An 18,982-nucleotide genomic window follows, 5' to 3' on the forward strand; every position below is an offset into this window, starting at 1 on the left:
TTTTTAATACATATACATAATTAATTAATTAATATATACTTGTTTTTTGTTTTGTTTTTTTCTTCTTCATTTTAGTAGCTGATAATAAAGAATTGAGAAAGAGTTGGTTGGTGTGTGTGTGTGTTGTTGTGTTTGTGTGGTTTGGGGGTTTGTTAAATTTTGTTCTTAACCATTTCTTGAAGTTTGTTTTCTATATACTCTCATATTTTTTCTTATTTTTTTTTTATTATTTAATACACTCCAACGAATTACAAAAACAAAAGACACACATCGTCTTACTTAAAAGCTGTTGCGTTGTATGTAACATGGTAACAATGGTTGATTTTGTTGTGTGCTTGCTTGTCGTTGTAAATGTGGCGGTGTGTGTGTGTTTTTTAGCTAAATACAAACAATTTGCAAATTGTATTTTTTTTGGAATAACACAAGAAAAAATAAAATGTTTCAACACTAGTCGATAAAAGGTGTTATTGTTGCTGCTGTTGTTGATGTAGCAATTCTTGTTGTTGTTGTTGTTGATGTTGTTATTTCCTTCAAGACGGTTTCATTCAGCCCCAGCTCAGCAGGCGACCAAGGTCCATCGGTATGTTGTTGTAGTAATTGTTGTTGTACTGCTTGTAGTTTTTGTTCCTTGTTGCTTGATGATGGATGGATGAATGATGTTGTTATATTGCGGCCGCTTGCTACAATAACCACTGCAGCCGTCGTGATTGTTGATTGCACTTTGCGCTAACGCTGTTACGCGTCTGGTTCAAGATGTAGAAAGGTGCTGCATGCTGTTGCTGCATGTTGCTGCTGCATGTTGCATGTTGCTCCTTGTACTGCACGTGGCTGGTGGTGTTGAGCATCGAATTGGTTGCCGTTATTGTTCCAGGATATTGCTGCTGCAGTTTTGCGGGGTATTTGGTTGTTGTTTCTCTGTACTAATGTTGCCTGTTTGCTGTTTGTTTACATCATAATTACAGTTTATATCGATTTATATATATATATAGTATTTTTACTCTCTGTGTGGATTTGTGTGTTATATGTGTGTTTCTGTGTGGGTTTAGGCTCTTTGCTCATCTTCTTCTGTTGTTGGTTGTGGGTTTTTCTTTTTATAGCGTAGCATATATATATACTCTTATTATGTGTAGGTTGGTTATTATCATTCTACGGCTACTGTTTACTGTTACTGGCACAATATCGAAATTCAAATCTTTTGAATCTTCTCGCCAACGACAACCGGATTGTTGCGCCGAATCTCCTGTGCGCCATGCTCTCTATAATCGAATGTGCAGTTATGTTTATCAGAATAACGATGCACGGCACAGTACAGACCGCCGCAGCGACACTGGAAACCTATAGGGGAAATATATTCTCATTAGTAATCCTATTAGGGATAATGAAAATCAAGTTATAGACTCACCGGTCAGGCCAACCTTCTTGCGGCACTCGCCACATCGGTTCTTCTTCTTTTTGGCATCCTTATCGTCTTCCTTGTCCTTGTCATCCTCCTCGTTGGCCGAGGCGGCTGCTTGTGTGGAAGTGTTTGGACCAGTCGCCGATGTGATGGCTTCGCTATTGACTTTGGCAGCAGCGGCGGCTTCATCGGTGATTTTCTGTACGGAAATGGGAAGAGAAACCAAAAACATGAAGGTTAATCACATGACAAAAATGCATGACAACATCACTAGCACTAACAGCAGCCTCGCATCATCATCATCATCATCATCACAGCTGCGGTCAGTTCTTTAGGGATATCTAACTTGAACAACTACTTCAGACATTTAAACCAAGCTCTTAATTCATTTCTAAATGTGTAACCTGTCTTAAACATTTAAATTTCCCAACAAAATAGTTCCTAAGATATATATAATGTACGTTTCCACAAGATTTATCCCCACTATACATTCTCCTCGTCGTTGTTGTCCTCAAAGTGCATTGAAAAAGCCTTGTAAAGTGTTTTCTTTCGTATTATTCTTTCTTTTTTTATTGTAAAAGCAAGTTTAAGTGATTTCGACTGTGTTTCATCGAAATGTTCAGCCAGTGTTCTCGCTGTGTCGAATACTGAGAGTGATGTGTCTCATTTTGGCGGCTGCCTCGGTTGCGCCTGGGCGCCCCGCCAAAAATTCCTATCGAATCAGCTAAGTTGGAATCTATTTTGTGACTCGCCTAGCGGATGACAGGACGGACAAGAGTGTCGAACGATGAGCTAGATGATGATTACCCGCTTCTTCACACGAACTGGTGAATTTGGTGCCACCGGCGGTCTCTCCCAAGCAGTATCGCCTCCATCGGGTGAAGCACTACGGGCACGTTTCTGCATTTGATTCTGCTGCGGCTGCGGCGAAGACGTCAGTTGCTGCGGATTCTCCGCAGAATTCTCAGGCTGATCGTCCTTCCCCTCAGGCTTTTCCATAGCTTCGGCTCCCATTGATAGGCTGTGCTTTTGTCCGTCGCTTAACCCCAGTTGTCGGCACTGTTTTCTTGCGCGTCACTAATCCCGCACTGCTGCCCACCACCGAATGGGTACTAGTTTCCAGCAATGTATGTTTGCTGCCGGCACCAATCTTACTGGTCTTCACCTTTGGTCTAGTCTTGACACTTCTCCTGATCCTTGTGACGCTGCCTGTTTTCGCTGTCGTTTCTACTGCTCCTGTTGCGGCTTTCTGCTGCACCACAGATGATCTAGTTCTCTTGACCTTCCGACGAAGAGCGGTTGGAAGTGAAGATTTCCCTGTAGCCGGTGAAGATTTACCCACAACGTTGAGGCGCAAAATACGGGGTGCTGGTGGTGTTGGAGTCAAGGGTTCCACATCAACAATGGTCCCGTGTTTGGTAATATCCTGGGGGCTTGTGGTAAGTATGCCACTAGTGATCGGTGTTATGCCACTGCCACCGTGACCACCTTCCCGTCGCGATCGAATCCGTTTCAGTTTCTTGACCCGCTTCTTCTGCTGAAGTTCCCCAATTCTGACCGACTTCTTGGCAGTGATGTTTGTATCCGTCGATTGTGCACTCACATTGGTTGAAAACTTGACGCGCCGCTTGGTCTGGTTACTCGTATCCGGAGCCTTTCCTCCGCTCAATGCCCGCTTGGATAGCGCACTCTTCTTGGGAAGCAACGTCTGAAGAGGGATAGCTGGAGCTATTGGGATGGCGGAATTTACTGGCCCGGCACCAGATGCCTTGGCAGCAAGTCCAATGGCGGGTGCAGAGGTGGCTTGCAGAGCAGAAACGGCGGCAGCTCGGCGGAGAGGTCGTGGCGGCGGTATCGGTGGCTGGCGAAGAGCTGTTTTTTGTGCTGCAGCATCGCATCAAAGTGGAGGAGAGAGGTGTAGGTGGGAAACGAGGTTAGTGCGTCTGGGCGACGCCGGTAGACCCAGTAAGAGGAGCAATCAGTAGTACCCTTTGGGTCCGCAAGTAAATTGGAACTATGGAACATGCCCAGGCTTGGCGCACTGGCCAGCCGTCCACCCAGATTGGTTAGCGCACCGGCAGAGGTTCGCTTCGCCGCTCCACTACTGCCGATCGCTGGCCTTCTCCGCGTAGGACGACCCGCTGCCAGAAGGGTAGCGGATCCAATTTTAGATTTCGATGCAGAAACTGGAGTGAGTTTTGACGACGGAACGCGACCCGATCTCTTTTGAGGCGAAGCACCAAATACAACCATCTCGGCGAATTAAATATTTTTTATTAAATTTCGATAACTGGCCGAAATCACAGAAAATTTTGAGTTCCGAGCCGAAAGGAATGTTAACTAATATCGAATGGGAATGCCAGATGAAGTGACACAAAACGAAAACGTTAGGTTGTTTTGATTTGGAGACTCCAGAGGTAACTTAGAGAGATATATCTGGGGCATAAGATTCTTAGGAGCTCCAATCAGAAGAACATTTAATATAAGAAATTGCAAGCTTGATGCATTATTTGCTCATCATATGTACACAACTTGATGGCAAAACAAAATAATTTTAAATCTTAGCCACCACTTCTATCTCTCTGGGTAAACTCTAGATCCTACTTCTCCTCTTTCGCTCCAATTAATATTTTCCGCACCGATTTTTCGTGGTTATTTTGGGAAGCAAGTCTCCTTGGATAGTGTCTGTAATTCAAGACTTTACCTGGTATAAAATTGCAACAGCGTAGCCGGTGGGAGTCACATCAGTATTATCTTACACACACAAATTAACATTAACAATAAGAACACACAGAGAACTAATTGAAAAAGTGCAGGTGAAACTCCTTGGATATACCCGACTTTAAACGCAAAACAACAAACAAAAATATAATGTTGAAACAATTTTCACTTAAGATAACACTGAATTTATGTCCAAAAAACAACAGAATTTGTGAGTTACTAACGAATGCGACGTACACTTTACATATAACAAGCTTTAAATGCCAGGCCAATCTGATTATTAAGAAATTGTAAGCAAAAGTATATCGATTTGATTTGATTTGATTTGATTTACTAAGACATTCTGCCTGGCTCTTTCCATTATATCTTGTGACCCTGCCTTATATCTAATAATCTAAGCTTTAATCCTATAAAACTCAAAGAAATTCCCAAAGTAGTCTCTCCGTATATCCTGCAAGTCCTTCGCAACGCACTCACCTCTTTAACATCGTTGTGTGGCTGTTGTAAACTGGTGACTGTGGGCTGTGCGGTGTTGGTGATTGCAATGGCCGGACTGAATGTGGGGCTAGGTTGTGGGCTTGGAACGGAGACAGGTGTGCTGCTCACAGGTGGCTGTTGCTTTTTTCTAAGCGAGTCCTGTTGTGATCGAAAATGTGGAAACAATTAATACATGTGAGCTTCGAGAGAGATATGATTAAGAACATACCTTATAGCATACGGAGCAGAGACCATCTGTGGCAGGGTTACCATAGAAGCCGCAACCAGAGCGGCACATGGGTTGCATTGGATTGGATTCACGTTCCATGGCTGGCTAGAGCGCCTCTGTGAGTGTGCTGATGCGGATTGGTTGTTTCCTCTTGGATTTTCGCCCAGCGAAGTTTCTTCGGCTTCTTCCTGCTGTGTGTGGCAGCGGCACCGGTGGCTCCTTTCCTTCCTGCTTGCTCTCAGTCGTGGAAGCGTGCAATTTCAAATTGGCAACGTGCAATGTACTAGCAACTTGCAACTCGCAACTGTTGAACCGCCGTTGTTGTACTTTTTATTTTTGCTGTTGATTTGCGGCGCTTAGTTTAACTGTTGTTTAATCAGTTCGTCCAATTATTAGGCTGCGCTTGTGTTTTGCTTCGTGACTGCAAATAATTCGCGGTACGATCTGCAATAAATCGAAAGAAAAAGTTATAGATCAAGTTAGTAAAGTTTAAGCAGAAATCGTAGATAAAAATACAGGTTTGCTGATGATAAATGATCGCTCTGGAATGTAAATCTAAATCAAATTGTATTCCCATCATATTTAAAATATTTATTTTAAATTAAATTTTCTCTGGTAATTTAACCTTTTTTTGTTAAAGTGCTTAAACATTTTTCTTTTCCTTTCAATTTCTACAAAACAAAATTATGATGGCAATTAAAGTGCATTACAAAGATTGATATTGATTATCTGCAACAAAGTTGCATTGAACCGCATTGCAACACTGGCTATAAACAAACTCACTCACACGTAGGAAATATATATATTTTGTACATACATATGTATGTTTGGAGGTATAATAAATGTTGCAACAACAAAAGGCAACATGACAAGTAAGACTATGTTTGTTTTCTTATTTTATTTATTTTTTTCTCTCGCTTTGCTCTCTTCAAGGCTGTCAAGCATATCGCACCAATACACTCACAGTTGCGAGAGGAAAATCGAGCCTAAACCAGTTTTCCCACCAAAAAACAAATAAATAAAAATAATAATAAAAAACCGAAAAAAAAAAGAAACAGAGAACGAGCTCTGTAGTAAGTGGTAGTAAAGCAAACGAGTTTGGTTTTATGTTTAATGAATTTAAAGCAGCCTCACACCTAACGGTTTCCCCACGATTTGTTATATGTATATTCCCCGAAAACATTCAATTGTTTACGCCGATCGATTAAACAGAGAATTCCAGCCAAGTATCGATTTATCGCGATCAGTTTACTTTCTCAAAGTCGAAGAGTTGACGTGCCGAGTTGCACATCCATCAGAAGACCACAAGCGGAGTGAGAGAGAGTTATGGGCGAAATCTGAGAGATATACAAACATATTGGCTACAATGTACACTTGAAATTAAAAAGCCTCAAATAATAATAACAAATAACAAAGGCCATACTGCAAGGAACCTATAATATATTATTATTTTTATACCCTTGCAGGGTATTCTACGTGTAAAGCTTGTAAAGCAGTGAAGGAGTAATTTCCGACCCTATAAATCATATACATTCTTGATCAGCATCAACATCTGAATCAATCTAGCCATGTCCGGTCGAAAAATAAATTTTCGAAAATTTTCCAAAATTTTATAAGGGGTTACATCGTGAAATTTTCAAAAATTTACAAAGAAAAAAAAGGAAAATTAAATTGAGTAAGCAGATTTATTAACCTAATAAAAACTAACATGGGAAAGCTTTCAGAATTGAAATTAATGCTTTTTTGGCTTAGTTATGAGTTTTTGAAATATGTAACTTTATTTGAAAACTTTTAAAATTTCGCACAAATTTCTCGCCGTGCAAAAAGCAAAGTCAAAACGTAATGGCAAAATGGTAAAAGCCATCCACCAGTAACAACAAAGAAGGTGGAGATTGAACCATCAGTTACATGGCCAACAAAGGAGGAGAGACGGAGAAAGGAAAAGGGCTAGAGAGAAAGAGGGAGCGAGCGAGCGAGGACAGAGCAAAGAGGAGAATGGGCACAATAACATTTACTGTTATTTTCAATGCGACGCCATGGAGCTTGGGGCGAGAATCAAAATGGGCACACGTAGCGCTTACGAATGTATTGGTGCACAACAGTGTGAGGGGACTGCGGAGTGGGGATTCTGTTATAAAAAATTTGACCTTAGTGGTGAGAAACGTAGCAGCGCCACTCCGTGCTGTTACGACAGGCTGGCATAAATTACAAACTAGTAAATGGCTTAAATTACTCTAGGGGGGAGTTCCCAATGTTGCACAACTTTTGAAGCCAACCACAAAAACTTTTACCCGAATACAGAGGAGGCATTGGTAAAACAAAAAAATGGCCTCAACAACTTTTACATTTACAACGTAGCATGGGGAATATGTTTTTCTCTTTTTTGTTGAGAGAGCGTAAAATTTGCCGTGGTGAGTTTGACATTTTTACATCAAGGTGTGGTGGACATATGGAGGCGTTTACATACAGTGAAGAGTTCCTTGAATTTACTAGGAATATTAACATTTGTGAATACAGACAGAATTTAAAATGTTTTAAAATATTTGTAAATTATACTAGTTTAATGAGAGGAATGGTTATGAATTTTGTCTTATCAAAGAAGTACTGTACAACTTTGAATTTGGTGCCTTTTTATTGAGTTGTTTTTGTCTGGTAAACGCAGTCATAAATAATTTCCTTGCGTTTCTTTTCTTTCTACCTTGCCTTTTGCTTTTAAAAATTTATTTTGATTTATTGTCAAGCAAATAAAGTGCAATGTACAAGTGTGGTTGTTTGCGTGTGTGTGTGTGTGTGTGTGTGTGTGCTCGATTTCCTGCTGTTGTCATTTAATTGCAAAGCCAAAACAGCTGTCCTCCGCCTCTTTCCACCCCACACACACACACTCATACACTCTCGCAGGAGGTGGACTAATCAAAATGTCAACAATAAAAGAAAAAATTCCCCACACAACAATTGGCAGGCCAAGCTGCGGGCAGAGAGTGAGAGAGAGTGGCAGAGAGCAAAGTTCTCCCCACTCTCCTTCTCTGTTAAAGAGAGCCAGGGCTGATGTACGTAGATGGATATGTACATACATACATTTGTATGTACGTCAACAAGCACGCGCCGCTGCTGTGGCCAACAAATAAAAGCTGTGCATATGTATAGAGTTTATTTATTTTGTTTTGTCTTCATCCGCCGCCGCAGCACCTCCCCTTTCCCGGACCCAACGACCTCTGCTATTTTTAAGCGAATTCGTTTTGTTATCTGGCGAGCGTGAGTGAGTGAGTGTCTCTGTGTGTGTGAGCGACTGAGCTGTCGTAGTTGTTGTTGTTGCTGTATGTTAAAGTGTTGGCCATTAAAGCAAATAGGAAATCATATGATTCTTTCGGGGCAAACTTTATGACGACATCATTCGACATCAGCGCGTGACGTCACTATTTGCAGCCGATAGCCACCAAATGCGCATTTGTATGAGTTGCATAAGAACAAAAAATATAAAAAAAAAGGAAAATAAATGCAAGTGTTAAGTGCAAACCAATTAGCAACAATGAAAAAATTGGCGCGTGGTTGCTATTGCAAAAAAATACAATGCAAGAAAGAACGAAAGAATGTAGAAACAGCATTATTATGCAAGGAAACAGAAAAGAGGGTGGCGAAAACGGCTTTAAATAAAATTCTTGGGTATTTTGCATACTTATTGAGCAACTTGTCTGATTTTACACTGCAAAAATGTAGCTAACAAATGTAAATATAATATAATATTGTAAATAATACCAAAACTTCTACCAATTTCTCACTGTGTATTGCTCTACTTATCTTTCATAGCGGACGTGAAACCGCATAGCGAAATACCTGTAACTCGGTATCAAAAAGTCGACTACCGAAACAGCTTACTTGGTAATTTAAAAACTCTGATAAAAGCCAAAGAAAAATAAAATGGACAGCAGTAAACAAATTACATACACACAAACACACATACACAGGTTAATGTGCTGTTGACCTGCATTCAAAATACTCAAATTTACAACAGGAAAGAGACACGAAACGGAGACACCGATGATGATAATGATGATGGGCAAGCATAAAAGGTAAGAGAAGAAAGAATTCCAAAAACAAGAACATGAACAGCAACAACCGCACTTCTGACTCACATTTGCATATTAATGAGCGCGACTACAACACAAACAACAACAACAGCGATAAAGGAGAAACAGTAACAGCAGCGACAACAACATGCATATGCTGATGAAATGCAACAAAGAGACAACATCAGCGGCTCGACCGCGCGCATTGAATTATTAAACTTTATTAAAATGTGCGCAAAAAGGAGCGCTGGAAACAGATAGAGACAGCAAAAGCCGTGGGGAGAAGCAGAAAGAAAGGGAGGGGGCAGGATGGCGGTAGAGCCAAGCCAAGATGGCTGCTTGAGTGGAGAGCTCAGGCCTTAAGCTTCGGCTTCAAAGAATGTGGAGAGCTTCCGGTCAGTCATTCAAGCAGCAGCTTAACCCCTAAGCCTTCTTTTAACCCTTTAATCGCTCTTTGGCTTGATATTAACCCATGCTTTTTATTTTATTTACTTTTTCAAAATAATGTAGTACTTTCTTTCAACAGTTTTACTTATAACATTTGCAAAAATATTATATATACTGCTCAACAAGTTGTATCTAAAAGGTCTGTAAAAAGTGTATTTACCAATAAATAGAGATATTCAAGTCAGAATCGCTTTAAAATTGGTTAAACAATCAATCAAAATGTTGTGGATACCCAACATAAATACGAGTATACACAAAGAGCGTGCCAATGGGAGTTGGTTTAAAATTAGACTTGAATTCGAAAAAATAACGGAAAAGTTGCAAAGAAAATATAGGAGAAACAAAGTGGAGGAGAGCGTGAGTCGGTGCCGCCCATCATTAATCAAAATAAATTACAAACTATGAACGGGCGAGAAATCATATGACGACTACATTTGAGCAGAACTCAAGGAGTGTTATTTTCGCCATAATAAATGATCGCTTCAAGAGCCCGGGACCAGACCAGTCCAGACAGCATCGTCGGCCTCTCTTGTTTCCGGCAATTTTTTGCAACATACAAAAAAAAAAGAATAAATATTAAAACCTGAATAACGCCCCCCCCGAAAAGTAATACGAAAATGGATGAGAAATAAACCTATCAGCTAAAGAGGCAAAAAAAAGGCTGATCCCAGACATCGGGGCAGGGCAGCTTAGGATTAATACTCCCGTACATACCGAATGTGTATATATACAGCAAACAAAACCACAAAAAAAAACCGAGACAGCGCTTGGAAACACCTGTTCAAAATTACACACGGAGCAGAGCTGGGAACCAAACAACAAAATGCTATGCGATGATGTGCGATAGGTCAAAAAACTCGGTGCACATGCCTGGGTTTCGGATTCGTATTTGGATGTGAGAGTACAAGTTCAAAAACAGAGGGTTGTTCCACCGAGCCACCTATTGATTTGTTTCGCTTGAAGACTGGAAAGACACCAGAGAAGGGATGAGGCACTGGAGGGTTAAAACTGGACAGATACTTACAGTGTAGCTTCCTAAAGATGGAATCTACAAGGATGTTATAATTGGGAAATTATGATTCCTGGCAAGAGTCTGTAGAAGAGCCCGTTCTTTTATTGGACTTATGACTGTACAGCGATCGCCTGCGTGGCAGGATACAAACAAACAAACAGACGACACAGGCTGCCCTGCGGACTTGAACTGATTTCACCTTGAACCCAGGGCTGTTCTTTGGGTCCAATCCAGGCACAGACAAAGGCAAAGGAGAGGTGAAGGAATCACAGAAGTCAACAACAATGGCGGCCATTTCGGTGGATGAGGAGCAAACACACAAAACGTACACACAAAGATGCGAGGCACTCGGCAAACGGCAGCAATAAACAGATTGTCACATTTAAGTGCAGACTGTGAGCAATCGTTATCGAAAAGGCTATCGTAAGCAACGTTTATTTACCTATCGAAACGAGTCAAGTCTTGCCGAGTGTGTGCTTCCCCTTTCCTTTTTTGAATCCACAATGAAATGACGAAAGCCATTAGTTTTAGTCGCTGTGTATTTTTTGTAGAACAAAAACAATGGTGATTTTTTGTAAATAAAAATAGTTTGCACTATGCGATAAAACACACACCCCAGCTTACTCATGGATCGATTTAAATTGCCTGCATTTTTCAAATGAATTTTCCACGTGATTTAATGGACACGTTTTACGCTCAAATAGCAAGTACGTGACGTAATTTTTCTTGTTTTCTTAGAAACAAAAATGTTTCTTGAAGCTGAGGTCTTAAATTCAATGAAATTTAAGCACTACTTTAAAAATAAACAATGACTAAATAAACAAAAATAATTTACTACAAAAAGCAACATAATGCTAAAATCTTATTAGTGTTTAAAGTCAATTTTCTTTAATGTTCAACGTGGAGTTTAACCTTTTGGTTAGCTTTAATAACTGACCTTGGCAGAGGCAAATATATAATTTATTTATAGCTAAGGGACAGTGTTTGAAGTGATTTAAAACTCAAACGCATAATTAATTAACATGACTAAAGCGGAATTGCATTTAACCATAACGAACCCGGTTTTTCTCACTGCTGCTGACCGAACTCGTATATTTAAAAAATTCATTTATAAGAATTTACGAGCGCCAATAATTCACAACCATTTTTTATGAATTATGTGCAAGTGTGTGTGTATGTGTGTGCAGCAAAGGCAATGAAAGAAGGCAAACAGCAACAGAAGTAGCCATAAAAATAAAAATAAAAGGAGCAGGCGTTGGCCGGAAAGGCTGCAGAGCGAGAAAGAGAAGATACAGGGGGGCCAAGACTATAGGGGGGCCTTGCGAAACTCCGCTCTTTTTGCAGCGAAAGTCACCACAACTTTTGCTCTCTTCTCCTTTATTCTTCTCTTCTTTCTACACTGCCTGCTACAGGTCAGAAACTACAACAACAACAAATAAAAGACGAGGAAAAAAGAAAACAAATAGCAAGGTGTGCAGTTACAATGCCTGTCAGTCTGCGTGCAAGGGAAAAGGAGATCTTTTACCCCAAACCCTCCACCTCCACCCCCTAGTAATCCCTAAATTGTTATAAAGTAGTTTTCTCAGTTGCTCTTTACACACACACACACACACACTAGCGCTCAGCCAGACACTTGAAGATTAATGAAAATCGCATGGGAAAATGAAATATGAAACGCTGCTCCACAAGAGTAGCTCAGCGGCTCTCCTCTCGCCAACAGAACGCACTCAGTGGAGTGGTAAAGAGAGAGCGGAGAGTTGACAAACCCATGAAACCAACCACCACCGCGATGTTGATGAAGATCGTCATATGGGGCAACGCTGCAGGGGAGCTCCACCAGAAGGCGCAGAAAGAGAGGCGGGAGAAGGAGTAACAAGAGGTGGGACAAAGGCAAGATAGTGGAGTACTAAATATTAGCCAACGTGTGAAGCGGAACTAATTGGCAAATTGATATTGCAGCAATAAAATGAGAAGAATTACAGTGTCATAAGACCGAAGGGCGTCGAATGCGGTCACACGAAAAAAAAAAGTACGGGTATAATATAAAATAGATATTTTAAACTTAATATAACAAATTTATAATATGTTTTAAACAACTATATAATTGTTTACCTAATTACTTCGCATAGTTTTCATATGCTTATAGCTTATATTTAATAAACTTGAGTAATAATATATAAAATATTACAAAAACCCAAAGAATGTCAAGCTATTGTGTTCCATTTGAGCAAGTCAATTTAATACAAATTGCGTTAAGTGTGAAAAATGGGAAAATGCGGGCAACAAGTCAGGGGTAAAAATAGCGTAGATGTCGGGGGAAATGTTGCAATACAGTGAGAACCAAGTGACGAAACAAATTGGTAAACAAAAACCTGAACCCACTGTACCTCCAAGTCGCTGTTGTTATGGGCTTTATGGGCTAATCAAATCACCCAAGCAGACAGCCAGCCAGCATTTGGAGCTGAAGCGGGTAGCAGAGTGTAAAAATGGCAGTGGAATGGAGTTCGTAGCTCCGGTGTTATGGCCGCGATTCAGCAGTACGCCGAAAAGACAGGAGAAACCAGTTTTATAGAATTCACAAAAAAGTAAGTGCACAAAGGAGCAAAACAAACAACAAAACGACAACAAGCAAGAGAGATATATCCAAGACAAAGAAGAAGTAACCGAGCGAGATCCGAGCTGGCTGGCATTATGTGTACAATATAGGAACAACAATCTGCGAAGGCCGTTCAAAGACTCTTCTCTCTACTGAGCTTTGGAAATCGTTGAGCTTGTTGCAGACTTAAGACTGTGGTCATTTCAATGACTGACTGAATGACTGACAGACTGACGGAAAATGCGAAAACAAAAGCAAAACAATGACAGATGCGGAAGCCTTGAGTCATGGAGTGGAAGATGGAATTAAAGCTAGATGAAAATACAGTCAAGCTTCGTTGAGACGAACTACTAAGATGAGTGATAAAGGGATCAATCTAATAACTATCTATATTATCAATAAGTTTTAAGATAATATATCAAATACTATTTATACCCTTGCAGGATATTATAATTTAAAATTTTAAATAACGAAGCTTTTAGGGAGTTTCCCCTGTAAATCGAGTAATATTCGTTTTGCAAACTGCCATTTTGTGCTATTGAACTTTGCCGTTGGCGCTTGAACTTTGTCGAGGGAACCGAGAGAATGAATATCTCTCTTCGAGTTCAAATGGGATGAGTTCAGCTGAGATGAGTTGAGCAGCTGAAGGCTAATGATGCAGCTGAGTCAGAGCCAAGATGAAATGATGACTTTGTTTTGGGCGGTGGCATTTTAGTTCGTTTACATTATAAACCCGGAGCAGTGTGCATCCGTTGGTTTTATTGATTTATGCATTACAGATTGGATGTGGTTGCTGCTGTTGCTTTCCTTTCTTGACTCCTCTTGGACGCATCTTTCAGCTGCTTTTATACTCTCTTCTCTTCGGCCAAAGAAAGGCAATGAACTGAAGACCAAGGCGAGACAAAGAAGTCCAGTGAACAGGGCGAGGCAGTCGAAGGAAGCGCAGCACAAAGGAAAAGGCAGGGCCAGGAAAAGTTTCGCTTTTCATTTTGTCTGGAGTAACGGTTCATGGGGCGGGGCGGGACGAGGCAGGGCGGTGTGGTGCAGGGAAGTTAACGGTCGCCATGGTTGCCAGATGTGGTGAATATGCGCGCCACAGGCACAGACATGCTTGTGTTTGTCGGCGCTTAGGAAAATCCAAGGAAAATAAAGGAAAGCCAGTCGATTTAAATTGCTGGCGAGAGCTTTTTCTCCTCTTTTGCCATCGGGCACCAACTTTAATTCGTGGGCGGGGGGCTTAAAAACCAATCGAGCGCCTAAATCGATTCCCACCAGATGAAGAAGAAAAAAAAATGAAAACCTGTACGGCAAATTGAAGAGAAAATTGAAAATAAGGAAAAACAAACTAGGGGGGAAATAGATAACAATAATAGGGAGGAGAAAGGTTAGACATTGCAATGGGAAAATCGATGTTGGATAGAAAATTTGTAGCTCTCGACCAACCACAAGGTGAGCCAGTTGTTGGCTTTTATTTTAGTTGTTATTTTTTCCCCCCCAGGTCTCTTCTCTTTGTGGCTTTATTTTGTGTATTATTTTGTTGTGTCTTGTTTATTCGTTTTTGCGGTTTCCTCATACACAAAGCCAGGAAATTAAAATTGCATTAAAGTTGATATACAGCGGCTATGTTAGACAATCAAGGACTTGCAGCCAAGGATAGCTCAATACCATTGATTGGAAAAATAAATCAAATAAAATAATACAGATTTAGGTGAAATTTATGAGTTGACCTAAATATTTTTGGCACTATTTTTGGTGGCTCTGGTCTATTTTTATTTGTTTTTCTCCCAACGAATAAACAACGTGTATGTATGCATATCATTGATAAAGAAAATTCTGGGGATAATATATGCAAGAGCCCATTGATTGATGACATCCACTCACTATTAATCCAATTTATGCAGACACCAAATTAATTTACATTTGGGATCTATACGCCCGCATTTTATCGCCGTAATTGTGTTGCCCAAAAAAAAAAGAAAATATATCAGATTTATGTGCATACTTAATGCCCATTTTCATTGGATATTCGAAATAGAGGTACAGTCTGTACACCCAGCACATATGGATGAATGGAGAGACAACAAAAACAAAAACAAAAAATTGCATAACTTAAAAAAAAAAATAGAGAGAAAGAAATACGATGAAAACACAACGACAACGGACAAAAAGAAGATCAAGTATAGAGGATTAGAGTGTCTATAAATAGCACTCACTGCTCCGCACAAAACATTTCGAAAACGGCAACAAAAGATAATGAAAAGCCCCGAGAAAACGATCCGATACAAAACCGAACAGAACCGAAGCTCCGATCGTGATGCCATATGCTTGGGTGGGTGGGTGGTTTGTGGGGGGAGGGGGTATTCTGGGGTGCGGGTGCCACGGCATCCATTTACACACGCGACCTATAAACAAACCCAAACTGAAAATGAGGCCGCGGCCATTCACGCGTCCAACGTCAGACGTCTGATATTTTTTTCTATACGCTTATCAGTCGTATTTGTGTGTTGTTTATATAAAAGCATTTAGCATTTGCCACAACAACAAAATAATAAATGGGGAAAAATAAAAGGCGTAGAGCGTCTACGGAATGGGGAAGGGGGTACACACAACGGATAAATATATATAGAAAAATGCTAAATATATGTACATATATTGTTAGTAAGTGAGACGGCGATTTGTTTGTTTTTATGTTTATTAACTCATTTTGATTTCCCATTTGTTTTTGATTTTTTTCATTCGAACGACAGAAAAACTTGTTTAAAAGCGCTGCTGCTATTTTGTCTGTTGTTTTCGCCAGAATATCAATTTTTATAATTTTAGATATTAAGCGAGAGACAACGACACGTGTTGTTGTTTTGCGACTTTTGCCAAGAATCCGAATTTGAAGCAAACAATAGCCAAGAAAGGTGGGGATTAGTCATTCGGGATCGGGAAGGTTCTGCAAACATTATACGTGACAAACAATTTCCCTTACTCACTTACTCCATGAATCACTAGTGATTAAACAAACAAACAAATACGTTAGTAATCTATGAACTTTGAACTTGAATTTATATAACGGGTTTTTACTCTTTTAATATAACTTTTAGTTAGGCTAAATATTAATAGTATCACTCTTATCTATGATATTACCATCTCTACTTGCTGCGACTATTATTATTCTCCATTTGGGGCCAAGTATCAATTGCCAATTTCAGCGAAGAAAACGCCTTGAACAAAGATCAACTAAAATGAATTCAAGTGTTTCCTACTACGCTCTGGCTTTCTGATTCACTCGTAAACATGTCTGCTTGCTTGCCGAGAGTCAATCAAAAATAATTAGCGCTTCGAATCGTTTTCGCTTCTCTTATCTCTCTCAACACAAAATTCAATGGAAAATGGCGAAATGGGCCGCAGAAATTTCAAGAAAGTCGTTCAATTCAGATACAGGTTCTAAGTTACCGAGAATACGGAGCGACGTGTGGAAATTCACTATATGGATGCATGACAGAAAACGTGCCCCAGCGGAGATACAAAACAAAAGCGGAGGCTTTGTGATAGAAGAAAAATAAAAAACTAAGTTTACGATTACCCCACGACACGTGTGGGATGCAAAAAGCAACACAGAAAAAAAAGCAAACAAAAAATGCAGCAATATATGTATGTACTCTTTTATAATTGTTACAAGGTGAGCTGGAGTTCGTACAGAAAAAAAAAGGAAAAACATAAATGGCAAGTAGTGAGTCACCAAGAAAATGAAAAGGGAATGGAAAATGGGAAAAATACAAATCAGCTGAGCGAGCACCCTGCTGCCTCTAGGGTTGCCATCGCACCCGAAACCCCTATGCAGCTGCTGATAAGAATCCGTAGATAATTCAAATTCGCTATATAAATATGTTTGTATATACGGGTCTAAGCATGAGTCATCCGAAAAGTGAGCGAGCAAAAATTCCAGTCACGCACTGCAGGCAAAAAAAAGTATAAATAAAAAGAAAACAAAACAAAATATAAAAAGTAGTGGTGGAGATAAAGAAATTTCAGTTAGGGGCGGCGATAATGCGGAAAATGTTGCCTAAATTATGCGATATCTTTTGTCAGCATTCGAGCGTGTGTGTGTGTGTATGTACTTGAGCTATCAGTCATTTGTTTTTCACTTATCAGCGGGCGACGTCCTTCGCGGTTGGGTTTTCGCCTTAGTTTAAGTTTTCTTTTGGCAAGTCGTAATATTCCGTTGGCAAAGTACCCAAAAATAAAAGTTAGACAGCAGCTGCTGGCTGCACATAGCAAAAAATATTAAGGAAAACAAGATAAAGAATCTGATTAAAAAGGTTAAAGACCAATCAGGAAAATTAATTATTTTTTGATTAATTAATAAATTATTTTTAATAATCTCTCCCGTTCGAGATATTAAATTCAAACTTTTCATTGCAAAACAAGATTCTTAAGATTTCTTCAATTGGGAAACAATAAATCCTTTTTCTCTGCTCTCTTACATTTCCTTTCCACTGCTATTTATTTATTTTTCTTCAGTTTTTGTTTCGTATTTCGCGCGACATGGCAACGCTTGCCAGACATACACACACACTCACGCACATGTGACGTAGGCCCGCTCGTGTGTATTGGTGTGGCTGTGGTGAAGAGAACGTGTGACCGTGGGGAATTAAATGGTGGTGAATTAGCAACGTAGGCGAGCGAAGAGGAAAATGAAATAATTTATAATTTTCTTTTTTTTTTCTCGATTGAATTCACTTACTTTTCCAATCCGTTTCGTGGAAATTACACAGGCTTGAAACAAAAACTCAGAGTTTTTTGTTCGGATCACAGTTGTTGGAAATAATTCGTTTTGATGGTTTCGCAGTAATTAAATTGGTTGCTAGTAATTATTAAAATTTTTTTTACAGAGAATTGCACAGGGATCGTTGTTGCAGGAGAAGGGGCAAATAATATATCACAAAATGGTGCACGACGCAGTTGTTTTCTATTCTTTCGTTTGCATTAGCTCTTTAAAACGGTTTCTCTCCGTTTGCGGGGAACCAAGCAGAATTTTTCGATTTTCCTTGGGCACAAGTAACGCACACGACGACACGCTAAGTGCAGGAGAGCTGCGTCCTGCGGTTTTTCTCAGCTGCGAGCGAAACGCTGGCAGTTTTCCGATTTCGAATTTACTGATTTATCGCGACGCACACACCAGCGAACAAGGCGAACGGGCGGAGAGAGAGAGGGAGGGGAGCGCGATTTCTTTACTTTATTCTACAGTAATTCTTTCGATTAGTTAGCAAGTCGCTGACAATGACAGTTGTGGGTAATTGAAGCCAAAAACCAACGTGGATCTGATCCTATCCTCCAAACGCGAAGTGAAACTGGTCCTGGTCTCGAAGAGGTTGTTGGATGTTGTTGGTTAAAGTCTCGAACTGAAATGAGCAGACTCGAAGCGTTTGCAGCTAGCCCGTGGTGAACTCGGCAGAGCGCTCTGCTGGCTTCAATCTAGCGATGCGTGCGTGAGCTACTTTTTCTCTGTCAGCGCTGCAGAACGATGCACGAACTATGTTGGGGGCGTTTAATTGTACAATGATGATTATCAAAAGTTGGATTTCTGTCATGTAATATTATACAAATACTATTATTTTATTTAGGGGATTAAAATATACACAATCTCCAATGCTGACCTATTATAAAAAATAAATAATTAAACGTTTTTGATATTTGACTTATACTATATTACTAAAAGTTTGTTTATATATTTCCACATATGCACTTTATTTTTTAATTTTTATTTATTTTATTTGTGTTCGCTAACATTTCGTGACACGAACACAGATCCAGCACACTTGCCCATCTCTACACGAAACGAGCGCTGTTAACTCGTGGAGAGCACCGTTGGCTGGTGTGGTGAGTGCTCGGGGAGGGAGAGGATGACGGGCTAAAAAGAAATCGCCAGTCAACGGAGAGAGGCAAGTAGGAAATAAATTAAATGTGATTTGAGCAAAGATGGTCGAAAATGCGTATTTCCACCGAAAACACCCGACTATGTTAAGTAACAGCGCCCCTTTAAGAAAAAACA

At 40.0% G+C, this 18,982-nt stretch overlaps 1 protein-coding gene across 4 annotated transcripts; it reads right to left on the reverse strand.

Annotated features, from left to right (window-relative positions):
• Positions 1 to 205: 205 nt before the first annotated feature.
• drn (zinc finger AN1-type doctor no) lies at positions 206 to 18,339 on the reverse strand. 4 transcript variants are annotated; one of them, XM_020958059.2, is made up of 5 exons: positions 17,675 to 18,339; positions 4,824 to 5,267; positions 4,595 to 4,753; positions 1,403 to 1,595; positions 206 to 1,335 (listed from the first exon to the last, which is right to left on the reverse strand). In XM_020958059.2, exons 2-5 carry the CDS (start codon positions 4,920 to 4,922, stop codon positions 1,187 to 1,189), a joined length of 600 nt encoding a protein of 199 aa, XP_020813718.1. In that variant the 5' UTR covers positions 4,923 to 5,267; positions 17,675 to 18,339; the 3' UTR covers positions 206 to 1,186. The 4 variants fall into 4 exon arrangements, with proteins under 4 accessions (XP_020813718.1, XP_086695776.1, XP_086695777.1 ...); XM_086839650.1 differs by lacking the exon at positions 17,675 to 18,339 and adding an exon at positions 5,611 to 5,726; XM_086839651.1 differs by lacking the exons at positions 4,595 to 4,753; positions 4,824 to 5,267; positions 17,675 to 18,339 and adding exons at positions 2,204 to 3,280; positions 4,101 to 4,378.
• Positions 18,340 to 18,982: the final 643 nt, after the last annotated feature.

Source organism: Drosophila serrata, unplaced genomic scaffold (genome assembly GCF_035046125.1).
Source record: "Drosophila serrata isolate PLE 108 unplaced genomic scaffold, ASM3504612v1 contig_376, whole genome shotgun sequence".
In the NCBI taxonomy this organism is placed as follows: domain Eukaryota; kingdom Metazoa; phylum Arthropoda; class Insecta; order Diptera; family Drosophilidae; genus Drosophila; species Drosophila serrata.

Bases quoted from the DNA above. Each gene is read 5' to 3' on its own strand.
- drn (XM_020958059.2), bottom strand. From the start codon at position 4,922: ATGGAACGTGAATCCAATCCAATGCAACCCATGTGCCGCTCTGGTTGC. The intron at 4,754-4,823 runs GTATGTTCTTAA...CGATCACAACAG, and splicing joins TCTGCTCCGTATGCTATAAG to GACTCGCTTAGAAAAAAGCA. The intron at 1,596-4,594 runs GTGAGTGCGTTG...ATTTCCGTACAG, and splicing joins CACACAACGATGTTAAAGAG to AAAATCACCGATGAAGCCGC.